This window comes from Sceloporus occidentalis, unplaced genomic scaffold, assembly GCF_023333645.1.
Source record: "Sceloporus occidentalis isolate IW3139 unplaced genomic scaffold, rSceOcc1.0.p SCAF_9, whole genome shotgun sequence".
Lineage (NCBI taxonomy): Eukaryota > Metazoa > Chordata > Lepidosauria > Squamata > Phrynosomatidae > Sceloporus > Sceloporus occidentalis.
The window spans coordinates 33,204,574-33,228,107 of record NW_028316989.1 but is presented as its reverse complement, the minus strand read 5'-3'; the positions used below and the strand labels follow the sequence as shown (position 1 = coordinate 33,228,107).

The following is a 23,534-nucleotide window of genomic DNA, read 5'->3' as shown; positions in this document are numbered from 1 at the left end:
TACAGTACTCCTGTGCCTGCACCCCTGATTTTGCAAGGAAGAGGTTTGTGTGTAGTGTACATGCTTACTTGGAAGTAAGTTAGTTGTACCTAATCAGGCGCACCCCCTCATAAGTGTGAATTGGACTCCGGACTTCATCTCCTGTTGCTTTCACCTGTTTTCTCCTTCCTGGAGTGATTCACTGGGTTGTGCAACAACATGCTTAGGCTGGGAGTGTCAGAGCCCAGGCTGTTTTTCTGATGTTATTCATTAAACGGGAGCTTGCTATGCACAAGTGAAAGCTTAGATACACAAAATTGTGACCCAGTCCTATAAGCTGCTTGTTCCCAGACTTACTGTCACAATATGAACTTTCCTATCCTTTGCTTTCTTATCTACCTTTACAATGTGGCGCTGTTGGTGACAGCTGTGTCTGGATAGTTTGATCAGGCTCTCAGGCATACTTGGATTTATGGCTGTTTCTGGAACCTGACCCATAGCTGTAAATGTAGTAGCTGAGAGTGAGGTGCATCCCACAAATTTTGGGGCTCTCCAGTCAGTCCCAACCAGGCAATGATCTGAGTGGCAACAGGGGTCTATCCATATGGTGGCTGGCCTTTTAACTTTGCAGTGATCCAACAACAATCTTATCCTTTACACTAGTGACTAGTTTGTTTGTTTTTTAAGGCGAAGAACCTTTGGCCATTTGTGTATTTTGGACTACATTCTTAAAGTTCCACTGACCATGCTGGGTGGATATAGTAGAGAAAGCATCTCAGGTCTAAAGGATCCTTTTTGAAGAGGAAAAATTCTTATTTTGGACTACAGCTCCCAGAATCTCTCCAGTCAGCATGGCCAATGGCCATGCTAGCTGAAGAATTCTATGGGTCATATTCCAAAAAAGTAACTTACAAGCCCTACCCTTGTGCACCTCACTCCTTTTCCCTCTTCCCACAACTTTGCTGTGAATACAGTGGGTCCTTGGTATCTGCTGGGGTTTGGTTCCAGGAACCCCCGTGGATAACAAAACCTGTAGATGCTCAAGTCCCATTAAATGCAATGGCATAGTAAAATGGTGTCCCTTACATAAACTGGAAAATCAAGTTTTGCTATTTGGAATGTATACTTTTTAAAAATATTTTCAAGCTGTGGATGCTTGAATCCATGGATAAAAAACCCATGAATAAGAAGGGCCGACTGTACTTTCTTTCTTGCTGCATCTGCTATTGCTTTACAGGCTCCCTGTCCCTTCCATAAAGTCATTGTCCTACTTTTAAAGGCAACCATAACCTTTCCCCACCTTACCTTCCAGCTTGTTTCTTTTTTCCCACCCATGACTTCCACTCTCCATTTCCATTGCTCTCAGTAAGTCAGATGTCTCCTGTGTCCTTAAATTACTAAACCCATTATCCATTTTAGCTTCTTTCTATTTATTGAAACTGCCTTCCTGAACATGTAGATCATGGGCAGGCAAGCTAACACCCTGCAGGTATTTTGGACTACTGCTCTAATAAGCTGCACTAATGTTTGGTATGAGTGCCAGAGTGGTATAGCAGTTGAAGTGTGGGACTGTGACTATGGAAACTAGGGTTTGGGCAAGACATGTTCTCTTAGCCTCTGAAGAAGATAAAGGCAAATCCCCTCTGAATTAATTTTGCCAAAAATGCCATGATAAGTTTGCCTTAGGATCACCATAAGTCAGAAATTACTTGATGGCATACAGCAACAACAATTGATATTATGGGACTTAGAGCCCAGAGGATACTGAATTGCCTGTCCCTGATGTTGACAGTGTAACCACTCTTTCTTTTTCTCCATTCCCAAAATATGCTTTATTCATGCATTAATTTACTGTAAAGTTTATTCTCTACTACAGTCAGATTTTAAATACATATAACAGCATTTGGCCATGAGTTTTTTCCCCTTTGCTTCTACACTGTTCTAAACTATAAATTGCATCAGAACAAGGACCAGTCTGTTGCTTTTGTAATCCCTGTAAAATGATACATACAGTATTGACACAGCAAAGTAGCAGTGAAGTAGGGGTGATGGGGCATGTGGATCATTGCTTGTATATTAAGAGACAGTGAGGCCACTATGACGATTTGGAGGATCATCCCAGTATCTCTAAGGTGGACTGAGCTGAGATCTTCTTAAGAAGGAAATCCAGTCTTAAGAAATAAGGAAGTAGCTGTGCAGGCCTGATTTACCTGGGTCACACCCAGATTTAGGTACTAAGTGTATTTTGTGTTTAAATATTTTTTCTTTCTTTCGTCCTTTCTTCTCTTTTCAGGATCCTTCAGTCACACAGTTGGCAAATGCTAACCAGGGTGGTCTGGATGAATTCAATCCTTTCACTGAGAGTTCTCGACTGGTAAGTGCAGTTTTGTGCTAGTTAGCATGGTTGCCTTCTAGGCTGAACTGGAGGGATCCACTCAAACTTGCAGGAGGTAGGAGTCTTTAACTGTCCAAGACCTGAAATCCTGCTGGGTAAAATACAAGGAAGGTGAAGGCCTGGGGTGGGGTGGGGGGCTCATGCTTCCTAAATATTGAATCAGGAGTGTAGTTTCTTACCCTTTCTTGACTGAAGCAGATTTCTCCTTTTTTAAAATCGCCAGTGTCGTAAATAGGTCAATAAAAGTTCTTAGTCTGTCAAAATGATATCATCATCATCATCATCATCATCATTTTAATGCTGCTTTTCTCCCAGAAAGGGACCCAAGGCAGCTCACAGATAAAACATTTTAAAACATATTACAATTAAAACAATTAAAAACATCAAATAAAAACAATATACATTAATAATAATAATAGCCAACTATGGGCTGATAGAAGACTAATGGGAGAGATCCTGTTGGATATACATGCAAGGTGGCGTATGAAATAAGCAATAATGCTATTTTTGGGGATGGAGGGGCAACTTCAGAGTGTTTGTGGGCCAGTATTCTGCTCCCAGGATCAATCATAGGACACACCAGCATTGAAATTGTGGAAGGAGGGTGCAGTACCATGTTTTGTGCAAAACTGCAGATTGTGGGGGTTTCCGGAAATGAAAAATGGCATTTGTCCCAGTAAAGGAGAAGCAGAGACTGCATAAATGGCCTTGGCAACTTGAATACAATCCACAGAGTGCACTTAGCTGATCCCTGGTTTAGAATGAAAAGGACAATGGTTATTGCAAGACCTTCATTAAAAAAAAAAGAGGGTACTTTGGGATGCTAAAGCAACTATATGTCTGAGAAAGATAGAGAAGTGAGAAATGAGAAATGGAAGAAGTGAAACCATCCAGAGAATATTGATCTATAGCAGGAGAATCATGCAACACTCCAGGTGTTATTGGAGTATATCTCCCATGAGCTCTAACAAACACAGCTAGTAGTGAGGAATGCTGGGAGATGCAGTCTAAGAACAGTTGAAGGAACTTCTGGTTCTCCCTTTCCCCAGTATGTAAGCAAGGACAGTAGGCAAGCCTAGCTGTCGGTCTCTACTACTGTTGCTCCCTGCAGGTATTTTTCATTCAACAGCTCCATCTCCATTGAAGTAAACTGCTGCATTTCTATGCTGGGGACAAAACAAGATATCATGTAAGCAGGTTGAGCCTAAAAGCAAGGGCATTGGACAGAAAGGGGTTTTGTGTTGGGTGAACAAGTTATTGACTCATCTGCAGGGTTTCTAACCTTTGCAAGGAAGTTGTCTTTCCATCTGAAGAAAGCCCCTTTTTGCTCAATCACGCCAATATAGGCCAAGAGTATTACAAAAGAATTGGCCAGAACTTAGAGAGTGGGCAGTAAAATGGCTGAGGAAGCTGGATGTTGAGTTTATGTTGATGATGCAAAGAAAGCTAATACCAGTTATGTAACAGCATGCTTATTTATTAATAGTTTTTTCAAAACCATGCTGCTCAACCCAAAAGCCTGCCAGAACAGTTTGCATACAGCCAGAAAAAGACAGCCTCCAGCCAATTGAAAAAGACACAAGAAAAAAAAGGGTATGGACTGGGTAGACAGAAAAGACAAGTAGCCTTTCAAGTGGACTGGTCTAATGCCTCTGCTTCTCATCTAATCTCCCTCTGCTTCATCCTATTAGAATATCACAGGCAGCAGAATCAAGTTGTAAAATGCTTATGCCAGCTTAGATTGCAGTTGGAGAATTCTTGTTTGAATCCTCTTCTGGCAACCAATCTCCCTGCAAGTAGAAATGTAGCACAGCAGGAAATAGGTTGAACTAGAGTCTTTATCCTTAGTGTGTTGGCTTTATGTCCTTTAAAAAAGGGCAGAAATGAGCTTTTGCTTTGGACTACAGTTGCAAAATTACAACTCCTAAGCCACTCCCTGCTTATCCTGGCTGATGCATTCTGGGAGATGTAGTCCAAAAAGTTTTTCCATGCTTTGACCATGAATGGGTTGGTGATATTGGAAAGGAATCTTTTGAATCCCTTAAAACAGAGCTTGAAGTCTGGTGGCCTTCCAGATATTGTTTAGCTCATTGGAGAAGAGCTGACATATACATGTAACTAAAAACAAATGGTAGTTCTTAGGTGCTCTGAATCTTGCTTTTGGGACAAGGCTTCCACAACAGTGGGACTGGATGCTATTTTGACTACTCCTCTCACAATCTTCTAATGTTCTGCCTTTCTTTTCTAGACGACCACAGCTCAGACTGTTCCAGCAACACAGCCCAGTGGGCCTTCACAACCTGCTGTGCTGCAGCCATCAGTGGAACCTACTCCTCAGGTAGTGCCCTCCTCTTAATATTGGATTGCGTGTCTCAGGCATTCTAAGAGGCAGGACAGTGTTGTTCTCATTAGTATTGCATTCCTTGACAATTGTCTTTGCAGGGGACTAGAAGAGGTACTATGTAAATACTACTTTTGTTTAGATTTCTTCAAGGACAGAGGTGTAGGAAGGCATGCATTACATTCATGTATTATGTGACCCAAGTTCTAGTTCCTTAGTTCCAGTGTTCAGAAAAGTTACTTTTCTGGACTGCAACTCCCAGAATTTCCTCCGTGCTGACTGGGGGGTTCTGGTAGTTGTCCCAAGAAGGAACATTGCCAAGCTCTGGTTGGTTCAAATTATTAATATTTCTCTGCCGATCTATTCTCTGCTGATCTATTGCCCTGCCCATTGCTAGACCATTTCAGGGCTTTTGCCTTCTGTCTCTTTCACTCAGACTTTCCACAGGGCGCTGCTTTTCAGCCAACTACTACCTCCTCTTTGAGCTTGCTGTATCTTAGCTCCCCATCTCCTGGGCTTTCTCATCCCACTCAGCATTGCATTCCCTGTCTTCAAAGCCCCTTTGCCACCACTCCACACCCATTAACAGCTGTTTGACTCCTTCGACCTTGCATAACATTTTCTCTTTCAAAACTGACTTGTGGCTTTGTTACAAAGCTGTACCCTATTTCTTTTCAGTACCTCAAAATGTTCATTAACATTCAGTGGTAGCCAGTAGGTAGAGGGATTCACAGAAAAGTGATAGCACATCACATGTGGCTCCAGGTTCCTCTTGTTGAGATGGGTGGGATGTGTCTGATGGATAACACCGGGTATGTTGAGATTTTTAACAAAGTCCTAGCATTGGTTGAATTATTTAGGGTAGAAGTTGCCACAAAAACAACAGCCCACAGGGTAGAGTAGAGAGTAAGCAACAAAGCCCTTGAAGGCCATTTTTCTGGACCCCTAAGTGCTTCCTTTGTTGTTGTTAACTGCTCTTGAGTTGATTTCAACTCATGGTGACCCTGTGGATGGGAAATCTCCAATACTCCCTGTCTGCTGAAAATGTGTGACTCGCCCAAGGTCTTCCAGTGGGATTCCATGTCCGAGCAGAGGTCCTGGTCCAGCGCTCAAACTATTATACTACATTGGCTCTCACACTTAACTCTTGTTGTCATTGTTGTTGTTCTGTGCCTTCAAGTCGATACTTACTTATGGCAACACCTATCATGGGGTTTTCTTGGAAAGTGTCTTCAGAGGGGGCTTATCATTGTCACCCCCTGAAGCAGAAAGTGTGACTTGCTCAAGGTTACCCAGTGGGTTTACAGTTTGAGGCTGGATTCGAACCCTGGCTTCCAGAATCATCATCCGATGTTCAAATTACATTGGCTCTCACATTTACATCTACTCCTGCTTATTACTGCTCCACAGCAGAAGAATCACCAGGAACTCCCACATTTTGTCACTTTTCCCTTACACCCACTAGAAATCTGCAAGACACTATGCTCTATGCTTCAGGGGATGGAAATGACAAGCCCCCTCTGAAGACACTTTCCAAGAAAACCTTCTGTGATGCAGAAGGACTTTCATGCCATTCTCATGAACCATAGAGCACTGCAATTGCCACCAGATTCGGACAGCAATGGCTTCAAAGAGTGGTGAGGCCTTCAAAGGATTCTGGAGGTTGTGGGAAAATGTGGTTCCCTGGATACCAACCATGGAAAGCATTCAGTGGGTGAAGCAGCCAGTCTTTCAAGGCCTATAAACTGACTGTGTGTATTTATTCTCTTGCTTCTGCCCCATCTCTCTCTTTTGAATATATCACTTATCTAACCGGTTAAACAGTATTGATAACCTAGTTTTAGCAAGCAAGCAGGCGAACACCATCCTGTGAGCTTAGACACAGCCTAGTTGTTTGTTGCAGCTGCTGCTTAGACAGGCCAGCAAGTTCCTGACTCCTAAGTTCATCTCGTCAAATGCAGAAGGTTCAGAGAGGCAGAGGTTGCTTGGAGAAGACAGCAGCTTTCAGAGTAGCCACAAGGTAAAAAGGGAGGGTAGGAAAGCCTTAAGGAAACCAGGAGATTTTAATGTATTTCTTTTTGAATTAGGGTTTCATTGGCTCCTCAGAATTTCTATGTTTTTAAGACCCAAGATTTCTCCTTTATTTCACCCTCTCCTGTATGGGCCACTTTGTCTTGCTTCTACCCGCAATACCCCCGCATGCTTTTTGCTTTCAAATATTAGCCATTTTCTGTGCTTGATCACTGCTTTGTGTGCTTTTCTCTAAATCAGTAACCAGAACAAATGCAACAAAGAAAGGTCTTTGAAAGAAGTAGTGGCATTTTTAATAACAAGGGAAAATGCTATTGGAAGAAATTCTCATATTTGAGTTCTAACATGTTCCCTGCAATAGGCAACAGTTTGTAGAAATTTAAGTGGCTGTTATTCTGTTGAAAATCATGATACAGGGCCTCAAATAAACAGCAGAGAGCTCAATGCATCCTGACATCTTGAGGTTTGAAAAAAGTTTCTCGATCTTACTAGCTTTTAGGGAACATACTTTAAGGAAACTATTCCTAGCCAGCACAACCAGTGGTGAGGAGTCCTGGGAATTACCATCCAACTACATTCCACCCTGATTTTAGTGTCTCCTTATTTTCTTTTTTTAGGCTTCTTAATTCTCAAAGGAAGGAGTATGAGGTTCTCTAAAATAAGAAAACAGGGAGATACTAAATCAGAGTGGAATGCTGGATAGCAATTCCAGGAGTCCTCACCATTGTTCTCAATAACTCATCAGTGTTATCTTCGCCGTCATTTCTTAATGTTGTTATTTTCTGGCATGTAGGCTGTTGCCTCAGCAGCACAGGCTGGGCTTCTTCAGCAGCAAGAGGAACTGGAAAGAAAAGCAGCCGAATTAGACAGAAAGGAACGGGAACTGCAGAATAGTGCAGCTGGCTTCAATCGTGAGTAGTGGCAGGGGCACTTTATTTATCTATCAATCTCTACATACATTCATGCATTTATTGATTGATTAATTAATTTCAAATACATTTACCAGTGTTTTATTTTTATTTTTTTAATAAATTCTAAAACACTTTATGGTAGGCTGAGGGTTTTTTGAGTTTGTTTTGTTTGTTTGTTCACAGTGGACTATAATTGTTTTTCAGACAGAACAACCGGTCTGATTTTTTTTTTTTTGCTTTTAACTCATCTAGAAGCTCTTCTGAGTGGTGTATGGTTTTGTGTGCAATGCCATCTTTCATGGTATAACCTATGGTTCTACCACGTCATGGCTGGCTACCAAAGAATATAGCTAGCAGACTTATAAAGGCTCGAGTTACTTGTTCCTTTAGGCCAGCTTTGCTTTCTCTGGCTGGTAGTTGCCCACTGGGGGGGTCTATTATTATTATCATCATCATCATCATCATCATCATCATCATCATTATCATCCCACTGTGTCTTACAAGATTAAAAACAGTACAATTAAATCATAGAAATGTTTCTATCCTATCCTGTTAGCTGGAGCATGAACCTGTGACGTTTGCCTGCAAATTACTGGTTCTACCTAGAGCTTGAAAAAGTTAGTTTTAAAAATCAGAACTCCCAGAATACCATAGCTATTACTCATGCTGGCTGGTAGATTTTGGAAGCTGTGGTCCAAAAAAGCAACTTTTTCTAAGTTCTGGATATTGCAACAGGCTGCAGGCCCATTCCAAGTGTTACGTATAAATGTAGGCAGCTGCCTTCTACCAAGTTAAACCATTTAACCACCTAACTTAGTATTGCTTACTCTGGCAGTTATGTTGTAGGATCTTGGGTAGAAGTCCTTCCCATCACTTTTACTCATTTCTTCTAACTGGAGGTGCCAGGGATAGAACCAGGATCCTTCTGTATGCTAAGCACATATGTTTTTCCACTGTGCAATGTTTCCTCACCAAAAACTATTCTCCAGTGTCAAATCTTTTTACTAGTATTCAAAAAGATAACTGTGTTAATCTATTTTAACATAAAAAGACAAAGAAGTCCAGTGGCACTGTTGAGTTAACTAGGAATAGGAAATTGCTAGCATAAGCTTTCAGAGACACAGTACATCACTCCACATGAATGGCTGGTCACCACGAGCAGTCTCCAGAATGTGGTTGGGCTTCAAAGATCTCCCATGTTCTTCATTTCTTGAATCATGTCTTATGTGCCAGTGGGCTTGTTTAGAGTTATCGGCACATTAAAAGAAGAAGAAGAAAGAATTGCCAGTCTGTTCTCTCAGTTGGGATTACTGGCTGTTGGAACAGCGATTGGACAAGATTTAGGTTCTGGAGGAATTAGCGCACCTCAAGTGATTAACTAAAATGACCCAGCAGTTGATCATTGTGCCTATAATTAGTTACCTTGAAGAGTTCTGTGAATCTTCCCACCACATCTGTTGTATTGACTCCCCACCTTGCTGGTTTGTGGTTGGGCCTCAGGATTTGTGTTGATGCATATCAAACATTGCTGTATCTAGGCTTCACTAATACAAATTAGTGTTTTGTTAGAGTGTGAAATTTTATTTTAAAGTCAGTGTGATTCTAGTCCTCAGGGTTATGGAGTGGACACCAGAGGAAGTTCACTGCAGCTGGGAATGTCTTCCTTACAGGATGCAGTGTCTTCCCCATGTACTTTACAATTGTATATCCAGTAAGATTCAACCAAATATCATTCCTTGCTTCTTATTTGCCTTAGAAGCACGTTGTTATTTTATTTTGTTTTAATGATTCCAACCTTAGTTCAGACAGAATTAAGTTTGACATTTTCAAGTGTTGCATTTTCTCTTCCCTGAGGACAGACTTTAGTTCTCTGTAGAATCGTATATTATACTGTCACATACTTATAGTATGTTCTCCAATTGGGATTTCATTTGAGGAATATCTGGAAAACTGCTGGCTCTTCTCTCTTTTCAGCGCGGCAGAACAATTGGCCTCCACTTCCAAAAAGCTTTCCAGTAAAGCCATGTTTCTATCAAGACTTCTCTGCAGACATCCCAGCTGACTATCAGCGAACCTGCAAGATGCTGTATTACCTGTGGATGTGTAAGTACAAGAAAATGTCATGGCTCAGATTCTTGTTCTTGTAGGTGTGTCTGTTCTAGGTACTAGATAAGACTGTAAGCTACTTCCAGTATTGTAACTAAGGAGTGAGCATTGTATGGAGACCAGGGGCCAATTTACCTCCCCCAGTCCCTTCTCAGACCACATCCTCCCACAGCAAGTTCAGATACCTCTGTATTCCTTGACACTTACTCAAAATGGTGACAGGAAGGGACATTGGAGCATGTCCAGTTGCCACGTTGAGAAAGGGACTACAGAGGAATGTGGGGCCAGTATATAATTCTAAAATGTTTATGGAGTGGAGTATGGTGTTTTGTGTGCTTTCATGTGTTTGAGGGAGGTGCTGTGTGGTTTGGGGGCAATTCCACCCCCCCCCCCCCAAATTGGGCTGAAATTGGGTGGGAAGCTTTGAGGGACTGGTACAGGGTTTCCAGAGGCTGCATGTGGCCCTCACTATGTTTATCGATGTTGCAAATGAACATCAGAGAAACTATAAATGAAGGCTATAGGTATAAGCCCCCTAGGAGACCTTGGAGGAGAACACAACCCATCATAGCCCTCTCCCATTATTGCCCCCACTGCTCCTAGAGGATGATCCCTTGAAGCCACAAAATGGACTTGGGGCTGCATGCAGCCTGCAAGCTACACTTTGCCAACTCCTGATATATAAGTTCGTAGGCAGTTGAGGTCTTTGCTTTTTGTTTTCTGCTGATTGACATTGTTGTTTTTAAATCCCGACCAGTTCACTCAGTTACCTTGCTACTAAACGTGCTTGCATGCCTGGCATGGTTCACAGTAAAAACTGAAAGAGGAGTAGACTTCGGCCTGTCTATCCTGTGGTTTATCTTGTTCACCCCCTGTGCTTTCCTCTGTTGGTATCGGCCAATTTACAAGGCTTTCAGGCAAGTACCATCCCATGCTTGTTTATAGGGTCTTGCATGTGTCTTGAATGCACATAATTTGAAGTTGAGGGGTTTCCTTCATTGCATAGGATCCACACCTGTATCTTGCATGTTGGGTGATGATCAACTCTTGGAATTAAAATCCAGGATAAAAGCCAGCATTAATATTTATTGTATAATAAAAATATATATTTTTAATAGTCACACGTCTGTATCTCACCTTCCTGCCAAATAATTATGAGTGTTTCTGTTCTCTTAATAACAAACTTGTGAGATAGTGTAAGCTGAGAGATGGTGGTTTCTCAGAGGTTGAGTTTGAGAAAGTTACTTTTTGTACTATAACTAGCCCATGTGTCAGCTGAGTAATTCTGGGGGTCCCAAAAGTATTTTTTTTCCAAATTATGGTTAAAGATCAGCCCAGTCAAAATTTTAGGTCAGAGCTGGAATATAGTTTCACCATGCCAACTATAGGAATCAGCAAGTAACAACCTAGTGAAAGCCATTTAGAGTAAACCAAGAGATAAAACCACCCAGAAGTAAAACTGTCAAGGTTAAATCCATATGAGTGTGCACTCCTGGCCTTAGTGTTATAGTTAGCTGGATCCAAGTTTATTCATGGACTCTGAAATTGGAGAGTTTTTTGGATAGGTAGCAGCACTCACTTAAAAGGTTGCCCTGATGGTTCCTTTCTATTAAGTAGCTGTATGGCAGCATGAAACTGCCTGTGGTGATAAAGAGATAATTGCACTCTCGGTGATATTAAATATAAGAGAAAGGCATGTAGAAAAAGACAGACCTAGAGAGAGAAGCTTTCTAGGGTAGGAGAGAGGACTGGAATAATATTTGTCATGGCTAAAATAGGGAGGGGGGTGCTTATTGTTACTGGGATTAGTTCTATATAGATCAGTAAAGAGGTGATACACGTCAGTGACAAAATCCTTGTATTAATTCTGTACATCAGAAATTATCTAGATGTCAGCAGGGGAAATGTTCCAAGCCCAGCAAAAAATGTTCCATGGTGCTTTTGTGGTTCTATTTGGGTTGACATTTTCCATCTTTCTCTTGGCAGGTCCGACAGTTCCTTCAGTTTCTTTGTCTTTTTCTTTGTGTTCTTTTGCCAAATAGCCATCTACATCATCCAGGCTGTTGGTATTCCTGGATCGGGGGACAGGTAAGTCCTGTTGCTAGTATCCAGAATGCAAAGTAGTGCCAGGTAGCTAGATCTTCTTGCTACAAGCATACACTTGCCTCTGAGGCTTCTGTCGTCATGCTTTTCTAAAGCTTCTCTCTTTTCTCTCCTGATCTGCGGCTCCCACAGATCCCAGCTGAAGCGCCTTTAACTCCATGCTTCCTGCTCTTAAGTCCTTCGCCTGAAAGGCACGTATCTCCTCTAACCTTTCCTAATGCATCCTTACCTTGCTGTGCTCATCCTTTGCATGCTTTCTCCTGCTTCCCACTTCTTCCTGGTTTCCTGACTTTAATAGAGACTTCTTCTCACCACCAGACATATTATCTGTTCTCTCACCTGTTTAAAGTGTTCTAAAGTTGAAGGTGCTCAACACTAATCCTTGTGAGCTTCCTTTTTCCTCCTCAAGTAAGGTCAAAGGCCACAAAAGTGGGTCGCAAATGTGTTGCACAGACCTGGTCTAGATGCTAGACAAGAGATTGTATCATGTGTCTTCAAGCAGCTGTACAGGCTACCCGCCTAGTTATGAGAGGATGAGTCCTCACCATGTCTGTGCTTTTTGCATCACAGCCTTGACCCATTTAGGAGACTAACAAGGCCCCAAAATAATTCCAGAAAGCCATTTCAGAATCAATCATTCCTGTGTATGTGAATAATCTTTAGTATTTGATGTGGCAGTTCTAGCTTCAGGGGGCCCTTTGGGTAAGAAATGCAGTCAAGTTGGTGTCTATTTTTGCACATAACCTGGAGAAAAACCTCTGAGCTGTGCCACTTTCTGGCCATCCTTGGCTGTCACATTGAGTCATGCTTGGAGCACCTCTCCCGCCTACATAATGCTTTTTTTAGCTTGAGTTCACAGAATCATGCTTTTAACCATGTCCAGTCCTGAACAGGGGACAATTTCCACTGCTGGCTAAATCTTTTTTTGTACATTTCTTGTTTTACACTTTCATTTACAATCAACATGATGCAGTATGCAGGACAAACACATACAAACCATCTGCCCTTGGCTTTCACAGGCTGCGGTGCTGTCTACACACTCTTAGAAGTAAGCTGTTTGAACATGGCAGGCCTCTTCCTTCTGAATAAACATACACATGATTGTAGATCAAGGCAAATCTGAGCATAGCAGGATTTCACATTGGTACCTGGGATTATTTGTACTTCTTTTCTCCCCTCTCATATTAATTAGTGTGGTAGCAGATTAGAATTATGTGGCTCAAGTGGATAATAGTAGCTCTAGTGAAGCTTGATAGTTCTAACATTCTTGGTATTACATCTTCTTTGTTCAGTTTTCAAAAAAGGAAATATAGGCTACAGATCTACTGAAATATCCACAAGAGACCACATTAAACAATTTGAGTTTGGGAAATGTTCTATAGCTCAGTGAGAGAGCATCAGTTTTGTGTGCAGAAGGTACATTTTTAATAATTGGCATTTTAAGCAAGGACTAGCGAAGATGTTTTTCTGAAACCCTGGAAACACACTGTCCTTCACTGGAGATGCCCATACAAGGCTAGACAAAATGTGACCCATGGGTTGCATGCAGCCACTCACAAAGTCACCCAATACCCTGCAAAAAATATTGGCCCCCCACCCCAAAAATCTCCCACTATGGTACCTACAGAACCATCTAGGGTACACTGTTTCCAATTTAACTATAATTTCACCTCTGGATCCTGTTCTAGGCCATTCCATTCCTTTCCTATCCCTTTTCTTTTTCTTTTCTTTTTATAAAACTAGATGTAGTTGTAAATCTTTTTTTCTGGCATAAGCCAGAACCAGGGCTGCAAATCAGATTACTTGTTTTAATTAAAATAGCAAGTGTTGCCCCCAGATGGTTCTGCAGGTACAGTTTGCCATTTCAGGAGCTATCTTCTTTTTTTTTTTTTCAAGGAGTGAAAATAAGATGTGGCAATATGAATGCTCTCTCACAGAATTTCCTTTTCTTTAGAAAACTGGCTTGAACCCTCTTAATCCATTCAGTTCAATGTATTTGCCATACACAGGTGCAGTGATTTTAAATAACATTTTGGGGGGAAGTGACCAGACATCAGAAAATACTCCCAGTCAAGTCAACATGTATAGCGTGATTTTTGTGCCACTATAAGAATAGTGATCACTGATATGGAATCTGTGGGGCAGAAGCAAAAGTTACACACAGCCAGTTGTACCCTGACCAGTCCTGTCTTCTGTGATCTTGCCGATCAGTGGCTGTTAGCCATGAAAGCTAAGGAGAGCCTCCGTCATCAGATACAGTCTACCACTGAATACCAACTATTGGGGCAGGACAGAAGTGTTTCGGCAGGGAAGGTATTATCTTCAGTACCTTTGTCTTGCACTTTGGAATGCTGTTCCTTGGACTAAATAGCCCACCTTCCTCAAACTGGAACCTTTTGAATCTCTTGGGCTACAACTTCTATCATCCTTAGCCAGCATGTCCTTAGATTCCAACATGGCTGCCTCTTCTGGAGGGTGCCAGATAGTAAAGTCTATGATTGACATTTGATCTGACCCAGAGCTTGGGGAAGTTATTCTTTTTTCACTGCAATTCACAGAATCCCAGGGAACTGTAGTCCAAAAAAGGTCACTTTGGAAGCTCTGGTCTAATGTAGGCAGCCTTTTACGTGTAGTTGCTTACATTTGCTCTCTGCACCCCAGGTGACTCTTTCCCCACTCACACCAGTATTTGTTCTGTCTCTCTCTGTTCCAGTGGCTGGATTGCAGCTCTCTCAGCGATCGGGTACAGCTTGCCCGTAGCAATCATCATGATGGTGGTGTCTACATTCTTCACGGTCTGTGCTGTTCTTTCCCTCATACTCCTGAAGCAGGTGAGTGGTGCACAGAGTGGGTATGCTCAGCATTACTTTGAGGCCTGCAGCTGTTTACACATCAGTTAATTGAAAAAACACATATGCCCATTCCTTTCTCTCTTCCCTGCTGCCCTTTCTTTAGTAACCGCTGCTGGCAAGCTGCTTATCTCCCCCATGCAGCTTCCATGGTAAAACAACCCATTATAAATCACAACCATTTACCTGTGAACCAGTGGTTGGATGAGGAACTGTTCTCACTTAGCCTTTCCCCTGAGATGCTGGTTTTCTCTATGCAGAATACTTTTTGATGGATAGGAGAACTTGAGTAAAATCCTTCACTTGTCTTTTATGTTTATGGTTAATGGTTTGTAAGATTTCTTAGATGCCTTTTTCTTTTCTTTTTTTTAAAGATCCTAGTCATCTTTAACAATTAATATATAAAAAGTTAAATATAATGTGCAGAGTATTTAAAATATAAAACCACCCCAAAAGTAGCGCATCGTAGGGATAATCAATTGGCATAATGCTAACAGAGGTTGAGTTTCCCTTATCCAGAATTCCAAAATCCAAAATACTCTGAAATCCAAAATTGTCCACATGGGTGGCTGAGATAGTTACACATTTGCTTTCTGATGGTTCAGTGTACACAAATGTTGATTCATGTAAAAAAATTATTAAAATAATGTGTATAAAACCACCTTTAGGAAGTGTGTACAAGATGTATATAAAATGTAAATTAATATCATGTTTACATTGTGTTGATGCTTTTTCCTGAATGTTCTATGATTTTGTGTGATTTTATCATTAGAAACTCCTCTGAGAGCAGTTAATAAGTATTCCAGATATATTTGACAGCAGCATATAATAGTAGGCCAATGATATTTGAACAGAAACCAGAGTGGGGGGGGGCAATACCTTTTTAGAACCACTAAAATGTCACCTAAATGGCAAGATTTTGAGTTCTTCAGAACTCTTCAACAGGCTTTTATGTTAGAAAAATTGGTTTGGGGGGAAACAGAAAAGTTTAGAAATCAGGCCAGGCATCATAGCAGATGGCTATGACTTTAAGTCTCAAGATGTAGATTGCAGGCCAGAGGGATGAGTTTGAAGTGTGATGATTTCAGGGTACACCTCGAGGGGACAGAGGCCTGTTACAGACAGCCAAAATAAAGCTGCTTCAAGTCACAGTGGAGGTTTGGTTTTTCAATGATGCATGCGTCCTAAGAGTCCAGAAGTCGCACCAAAGCCACACTCCAGCCCTAAGTGTGGCTTTGGTGTGGCTTCTGGACTCTTAGGACGCATGCATCATTGAAACACCATACCTCCACTGTGACTCGAAGCAGCTTTATTTTGGCTGTCTGTAACAGGCCCGAGAATCTGTTCCCTGACTTCCATCTCTGCACATAAAAGTGTGGCAGGCACTGAGCAAGATACCTAACTGAGAAATTGAGCAGCATGTCCTTCCTTGTTTTTGGATTTCATGAAACCGGAATTTGTGAGATTATAGATTAGGAGATTCCCAAGAAAAATCAAAAGTGGCAAACTTGGTTGAATCAACAGATACTCAAGTCAAACTTTCTGATATAAATATTCACAACCCTCTAACTGGATGGACAAATTGGTCCATTTTGCTTTCTCCAACTTTCACATTTTTAAGTAGTTCACATTCTTTCTACCAGACTATAAAGAAAATTTAAAATGTATTGGAAGGAAAGTGCAAGTTCTGCTGTGGTTGTGGGATTGGAGAAATAACGTTCATGCTGATTGTCTCTACTCTACTCTTTTCCTAAGGTTCATTCTATGTATCGCCGGACAGGAGCCAGCTTCCAGAGAGCCCAAGAAGAGTTCTCCCAAGGCATCCTCACCAACAGGAACTTCCAGAATGCTGCCACTGGGGCAGCCTCCACAGCTGCTCAGAGTGCTTTCCGGGGGAACTGAAAACTTATTTGAGCGGGAATCTTATTTCTTTGTTCATTTCTACACTTGCTCTAATCCCTTCATGATCTTTACTGTTGAGGATGCTCTTTCCCATGGATCTTAACTCCTAGATGCTCGCAAGGAGAGGTTTCCCTCTAGTTTGTTTGCCAGCATTTGTGTCTCATTGATGGGAAAGGGCAGGATCAGGGCAGTGTTTGGTGTTCCCTCCATCTCTTCCTTTTAAATCAAATATATTTCCCCTTCAGTCTGGATGTGTGCAACATTTCTTTCAGTTCTCCATTAACTCCTTCCATCACAGCAGTTTGAGAAAGCCGATTTTGCACTCTTTAACTTCTCTCTCATTGGAAGCTGCTGTGAAGAATGGCTTTTCATTTCCCTCCTAACACAGACCCATAAAAATGTACTAATGGCAATAGCTGCACTTTTTGATTTTTTTTAAACTTAAACCTTGTACTTAGTTGCTGATCTTTCACTGCCGGCACACAAGGGACATCTGGCATGGGTTTTTTGTGTGCATGTCGCTGTGTGATGGAAGAGATATGATTTGAGAAGCACCCTTGCTTATTTTAAATGAATAAATAAATACAGCTAGATCAATGGGACATTTGATTCCTCCAGCCCTTAACCCCCAAGAAAAAATGGGTGTTCTCGTTTGCTGTGGATGCCTCCTTCATCATAGCCTTAAATTGGTATTGATAAGAAATATGGGCTATTCACCAGCTCCATTGCTTTCAGGGGTTTTTACCAGCTTTGGGTAACAAGCATGTCTTTCCCAGGAAGCTTATTTTGTGATCCAGATTATGGATGCAGTGGAAGTAGGGGAAGCAGGAAGAGTCAGTGATCTTCAAGCAAGATTTGTGAATTAGTGATGCTTCTAGTCACTACCCATATTTTTACCTTCATGATTTCTCTCCCGTCCTGTCCTACTGGAGGTCTTAAGGTCTGAGAAGCAAACGCTTCTGGCAGGTAAGACAGACTTGTCAACAGAGAGGGTAGTGTTAGCTGAAATACCAGCTTTGTTAATGGTGGGCTTGTGCATATCTCCCTTAATCCAGCTTCTTGACTGCATTATGCAGCTGCAGCATGTTTGGTGTGGTTCATGCAATGAACAGCTGATGCCACAGTGCTTCTGCATCACAGGGTGAATCCCTTGCTCATGAAAAGTCCTGAGATGCTGGTATAAGTCCCACTACCCTCAATTGCTCCAGTAAGAAAACCCCTGCAGTTTTTTTTTTGTTAGTATCTGTTAGTGAATACAGGATATGGAAAACCTTCACTTCTTTGTATGTCACTCCAGTGAAATGTAAATGTGAAAGAATGGAAAGCCGTCTCTTTCTTCCAAGTCTGTTTGAAAGGAGTGATGGCAGTGAATGTAGCAGTAAAACTGGATTCAAAGTGTGGGCTGTGGTGGTGATGGTGGGGAGAAGATATAGTTTTGATCGGGATGGGATGGGAAATGAGGTGTGCTGTGCTTAACCTATTACTATACTGTGTTGAGATCCAGGAACATGAATGCAGGCTTGAGAAATATTGGGGGCAGCAGGGAGTGCAATTTTTTAGCCTCTGTAAACAAATCATTGTAGAAGCATCTCCCTGAAGATAGCAACTTCTGAAATCTTTGCTTGTTTGACTGTTGTCCCAAAGAGTTGGTGCTGTCTTGGGAGAGGCCTAAATGATCAGGACAGTTGCTCTAAGACACTAAATGATCTGTCGCTCAGTTATTTCCCTGACATATTGGCCAGAGTCATCCAAAATGTATACTGTAAGCTCTGTAAGATGTGTCGCCTGCAGGTAGTTCTTACTAGATATGAAATACAAGGGAATATTCAGAGGAGTAGAACATTTGAAGTGCTGCCGACAGATTTTTCCTTTGCTTTTGTCTGTTTGTATGATCTCCGTGTCGTTTTTTTCCTCCCTGAAAGTAGTTTCCTTGATTTGATTCCACACCACTCTTATAGGGTTTGATGTAGCCCAGTACATCCCAGGGAAGTATCTCTTGGCCTCTGTCTCCTTTTATTGTTGTTGTTATTCTCTGAATATTCGTAATGATGGCAGAAATGAGATTTTTTAAAAAAACAAAAATGTCTTCCCTTCCTGGGTGTAATTTTCCACCTCTCTGGTCTTTTTTTTCCCCCTTGTAAAAATGTATATTTCAAACTTTTGTGCTTAAATACAAAATAAAAATGTCAGGACTGTTAATATGCGCACAGAATCTGCTTTTATAAACACATTCCATGTGTGCTATAGCATTTGTTCTGAGTGTGTAAGGTGTCAGGTTCAAGCTTTGGCATCTCCAGTCAAAGAGCCAGATAGGAGATGTGATGGGAATGACTTTTCTCTGCCAGAAACCTCGGAAAGTCACTGCCAGTCAACATAAACACCACCACATTAGAGCAGAGTTTAGGACAGGTAAAATTTTAGGCTACAAAGAGGAAACACATTGGTGTAGTCCATGGGAGGGGAGTGGGAACCAAGGTTGGACTCTACTAAATTGGGTTTTGTTTTGTTTTTCAAAGGCCAGCTTTCAAGTCCTTCATCAGGCTTGGCATTACAGAATTGGGATGGCCTGGGAGAGAGAGAAAAGTCAAAGTCTCCAAATCATCCTGGCTGGTGGATAAAGCTACTAAATTCTAGTTAAGACTAAAGTTTCAAAATGGGGCCTATAAAGCTTGAGGTTTAATAATAACCAATTTTATAGTTTTTTGGGTTTTTTTCAGGCTATATGGCCATGTTCTAGAAGAGTTTATCCCTGACATTTCGTCAGCATCTCTGGCTGGCATCTTCAGAGAATGCTGGCATGGAAGAGAGTGGGAATACACAGATTAACACAGAAATCATTCCTTCCTGCCCAGGGCCACACAGTATATATATACCCACTCTCCTCCATGCCAGCATTTTCTGAAGATGCCAGCCACAGATATTGGTGAAATGTCAGAAATAAACTCTTCTAGAGCATGGCCACATAGCCCGAAAAACCCACAAAATACTATGGATGCCGGCCATGAAAGCCTTCAACTTCACATACCCAGTTTTGCAGAGCAAGCATTTAGAATCAATTGCTCTTCTCCGTCCCTATAGGCAAAGTGCTACCAGTTTCTCAGCAGGCTATCCACAGTCTTTACTTGAAGTTTGTGGTTCTTGGGTAGGGTTGCCAAATCAGGGCATCCAAATTCAAAGATGAACTTGGTGATGTTATAGGATGTAGATCCTGGTAATGATACATGAGGCAGCTTGGTGATTTCTTTAAGCATCAGCTACAGTTGGTCAAAGAGGAAAGTGCAAAAGCAGGATTAAGGCTGGACGTAAAGAAAACAAATTATGACCACAGAAGAGATACGGATACTCAATCCAGACAATGAGGAAATCAAAATAGTTAGAGTTCCCATAACTAGGATCAAATATGGACAGGGATGGTGACTGTAGTGAGGAAATCCGAAAGTTAGGAATGGGAAAGGCAGTAATGAAAGAAGTATAAAAACTACTGAAGAGCAAAGATATACAATTGAGCACAAAGGTTAGAATTGTCCAAGCCATTGTATTCCCTATCAGTATGTATGAATCAGTATGTAGAGAGACCTAGTAGCACCTTTGAGGCTCACTGAAAGAAAGAAGCTGCAGCAGGAGCTTTTGTAGATTTCAGTCTACTTCCTCAGATGCATATAGGCACATATAGTTGAATTCTACGACTATTTGAGATGTGGTGCTGGTGAAGAGTTCTTAGGATATTGTGGACAGCCAAAAAGACAATCAGGTAAGTCTTGGAACAGATCAAGTCAGAGATATGGTGAAATGGTGAAGGGCCTGGCAACCATGCCCTATGAGGAACGACTTAGGGAGCTGGGGATGTTTACCCTAGAGAAGCGAAGGTTAAGAGGTGAAATGATAGCCCTGTTTGAAGGGATGTCATATTGAGGAGGGAGCAAGCTTGTTTTCTGTTGCTTCAGAGAACCGGACCTGGAACAATGGATGCAAGCTACAGAAAAAGATTCCATCTCAACATTAGGAGGAACTTCCTGACAGAAAGGGCTGTTTGACTGTCAAATATATAATCTTGGAGTTTGGTGGAGTCTCCTTCTTTGGAGGTCTTTAAACAGAGGCTGGATGGCCATCTGTCAGGGATGCTCTGGTCAGGCCCCACCTGGAATACTGTGTCCAGTTCTGGATGCCACAATCAAAAAGGACATTGAGAAACTGGAGCGTGTCCAGAGGAGGGCAACTAAAATGGTGAAGGGTCTGGAAACCATGTCCTATGAGGAAAAACTCGGAGCTGGGTATGTTTAGCCTGGAGAAGAGAAGTTTAAGGGGTGATATGATGGCCCTGTTTAAATACTTGAAGGGATGTCATATTGAGGAAGGAGCAAGCTTGTTTTCTGCTGCTCCAGAGAAAAGGATCCGGAGCAATGGATGCAAGCTACAGGAAAAGAGATTCCACCTCAACATGAGGAGGAACTTCCTGATATTAAGGGCTGTTCGGCAATGGAACACACTTCTTTCTCAGAGTGTAGTGGAGTCTCCTTCCTTAGAGGTCTTCAAGCAGAGGCTGGATGACCATCTGTTGGGTATGCTTTGAGTGAGAGTTCCTGCATGGCAGAATGGGGTTGAACTGGATCTGGATGGCCCTTGGGGTCTCTTCCAACTCCGATTCTATGATCTCATTAGAAGCCAAGATGATAAAATTGAGACTGATGTACTTCGGCCATATAATGGGATCAGTAGAAAAGACAATAACGCTAGGAAAGGTAGAGGGCAGAAGAAGAGGACCACATGCCAGAAGGATTGACTCAGTCGGGGGATATGGGCATGGGATTGCAGGAACTAAGCAGAGAAGTGAAGATAGGGGTTCTTGGAGGTGTCTTATCCACAGGGTCGAGGTCGACTCCGGGGCTGCTAACAAAAACAATTGCACAGAATATGCCATTCAAATTAAAACGCATCCGCAAGTCTAATGAGGAAAAGAACTTTCAAGACAGCACTCTTGCCTTGAGATTTCTTCCCCTCGGACCAAAGAAGAGGTCCGAAGCCCTGTTATCCGGCAACCCGACTCCCATGTTGGTTTAGACCAGAAGCACCATCTTCATCTCGGCGGAGCTGGAGATTAAATGTAGGAGTATTTAGAAGAAAACAGTCCATTTGAGAACTTTAGTCTTAAATGCAGATATTGCTGCTTTTAGCATGTAGCCAATACGACTTTGGACTAGTTTCTATTCAGGATGGGTACCTGTTGCCCAATTCATTATTTACTAACCGTTCACAGATTAGACATACAACCAAAAATCAGACATATCAGATAAATGAAATCACACTGACATCAGATTGTAAAAGTGAATATTATTAATTGGGAATCAAAAAAACAAGGTTTGCTCCCCCAAAATTTAAAATTAAACTTTAAAATTAATCATAAAATCATTCTTCCCTCTACTTTGAGGAGCAAACTAAGGGTTATGGATTGTAAAATGTAATATGGAGGATGGCGTGTAATAATCCATTATTTTATTTTATAGAATTAATTGTTTTAGGATTTGTTATAATAATAAAAATAATTTAAAAAAATTAATCATAAATTTTTAAATGTTAAAATACATTTTTATTTATTTATTTATTTATTTATTTATTTATTTGATACCGATGGACTGCTGCCGCACAAAAGCCGGCCACTTTAATTATTACCAAGAGACGTTGATCTGCCAGCAAATGGGACACATAAAACCCAATATAAGAAGCAGTGAACCTCAGTGTTTCATTTCCTAAGAATTCAAAGATATAGTTGTGTTAGTCTGTAGGATCAGTATGTAGAGAGATCTTAGAGTGGCTTCTTCATCAGGCAAAGAGGAGGGGGGGGGAAATTGAAGATGTTAGTCATAGTCCTGCATTTTGCTGTTTCTGCTCTTAGTTCAAATGGTAGGGAGGGCTATCACAGGCAAGTCTTGGCCATACAGTCACTGGGAGATTAGGGCCTGAACAGATAGGCCAAAATAAAGCTGCTTCGGGTCACTTTGAAGGTATGCTGTTTAAATGATGCATGCGTCCTAAGAGTCCGGAAGCCATGCCAAAGACCTGCTCCAGTTCTAAGGACTGGAGCGTGGCTTTGGTGCAGCTTCTGGAGTACGCATGCATCATTTAAACAGCATACCTCCAAAGTGACCCGAAGCAGCTTTATTTGGGCTTCTGTGTATGGGGCCAAAGTCAAGGAAATTTAATGTCCATTTGCAACTTATAAGAAGATGCTTCCTTTAGAATCGAACATGTCCCCTTCCTTTGTGAAGCCACAGGCTCCTATGTAGGTAGACAACATTGAATTTCTCAAGAAGTCTCCATGTTTTGCATCAGGAAAACTTCAAGTTATGTAGAGGTAAAGCATGCAAATCCCAAGTCCCAATATTAGAGAAAAAATTGCTTTATCTTTGTTGGAGGCAGAAGACTCAGATGCCAAGGTCCCAGTGCACTGGGATCCCCACTTACAGATAAATCGATCTCCAATTCGAATTCATGGATCAATTCAACATGGGGTCGTGGTTCCCACTACATTTGCCTCAATCGCATTTCCTGGCATGGAATCGAATAAAAATAATCCACTTATGGTTCCCATTCGTGAATGAATCGATTCAAAACAATTTGGTTCCAGCCGGCCAAAGGCGAAACTTGAATTGATTCCGAAACGCGCGGAACTGATTTGTCGAAAAAGAAGCAGGGGAAAAAATCAGCGTCAAAAAGACGCAAGTTAAATGGTTCTAGAGCATGCCCCACCTCTTTCGGAATGGCTTCAGCGATTCAGATTAAGTAGGGACCATGGTAGTTTAAACCGGTTCAAATCAAATTACGATCCAGTTTAAAAGGTAGTGGGAATGAGGCCCTTGAAATAAAAAAAAAATCCAGGGGGTGGCAGTGTTGGCCATGTAGCAAATCCAATAACATCCAAA

General features: G+C 41.6%; 1 protein-coding gene across 2 annotated transcripts in view; it reads left to right on the top strand.

Annotated features, from left to right (window-relative positions):
- Positions 1 to 18,809, top strand: part of SCAMP2 (secretory carrier membrane protein 2) — a 28,546-nt gene extending 9,737 nt beyond the window's left edge. The window contains exons 2-10 of one of the 2 annotated variants that reach the window (XM_089538640.1): positions 2,273 to 2,353; positions 4,623 to 4,712; positions 6,619 to 6,735; positions 7,540 to 7,657; positions 9,632 to 9,760; positions 10,521 to 10,680; positions 11,750 to 11,851; positions 14,580 to 14,697; positions 16,471 to 18,809. In XM_089538640.1, the coding sequence (XP_089394766.1) occupies positions 2,273 to 2,353; positions 4,623 to 4,712; positions 6,619 to 6,735; positions 7,540 to 7,657; positions 9,632 to 9,760; positions 10,521 to 10,680; positions 11,750 to 11,851; positions 14,580 to 14,697; positions 16,471 to 16,617 (1,062 nt within the window). In that variant the 3' untranslated portion in view covers positions 16,618 to 18,809. The remainder of the gene's footprint in view (positions 1 to 2,272; positions 2,354 to 4,622; positions 4,713 to 6,618; positions 6,736 to 7,539; positions 7,658 to 9,631; positions 9,761 to 10,520; positions 10,681 to 11,749; positions 11,852 to 14,579; positions 14,698 to 16,470) is intronic. The other variant, XM_089538641.1, reaches the window with a different exon arrangement.
- The last annotated feature ends 4,725 nt before the right edge of the window (positions 18,810 to 23,534 follow it).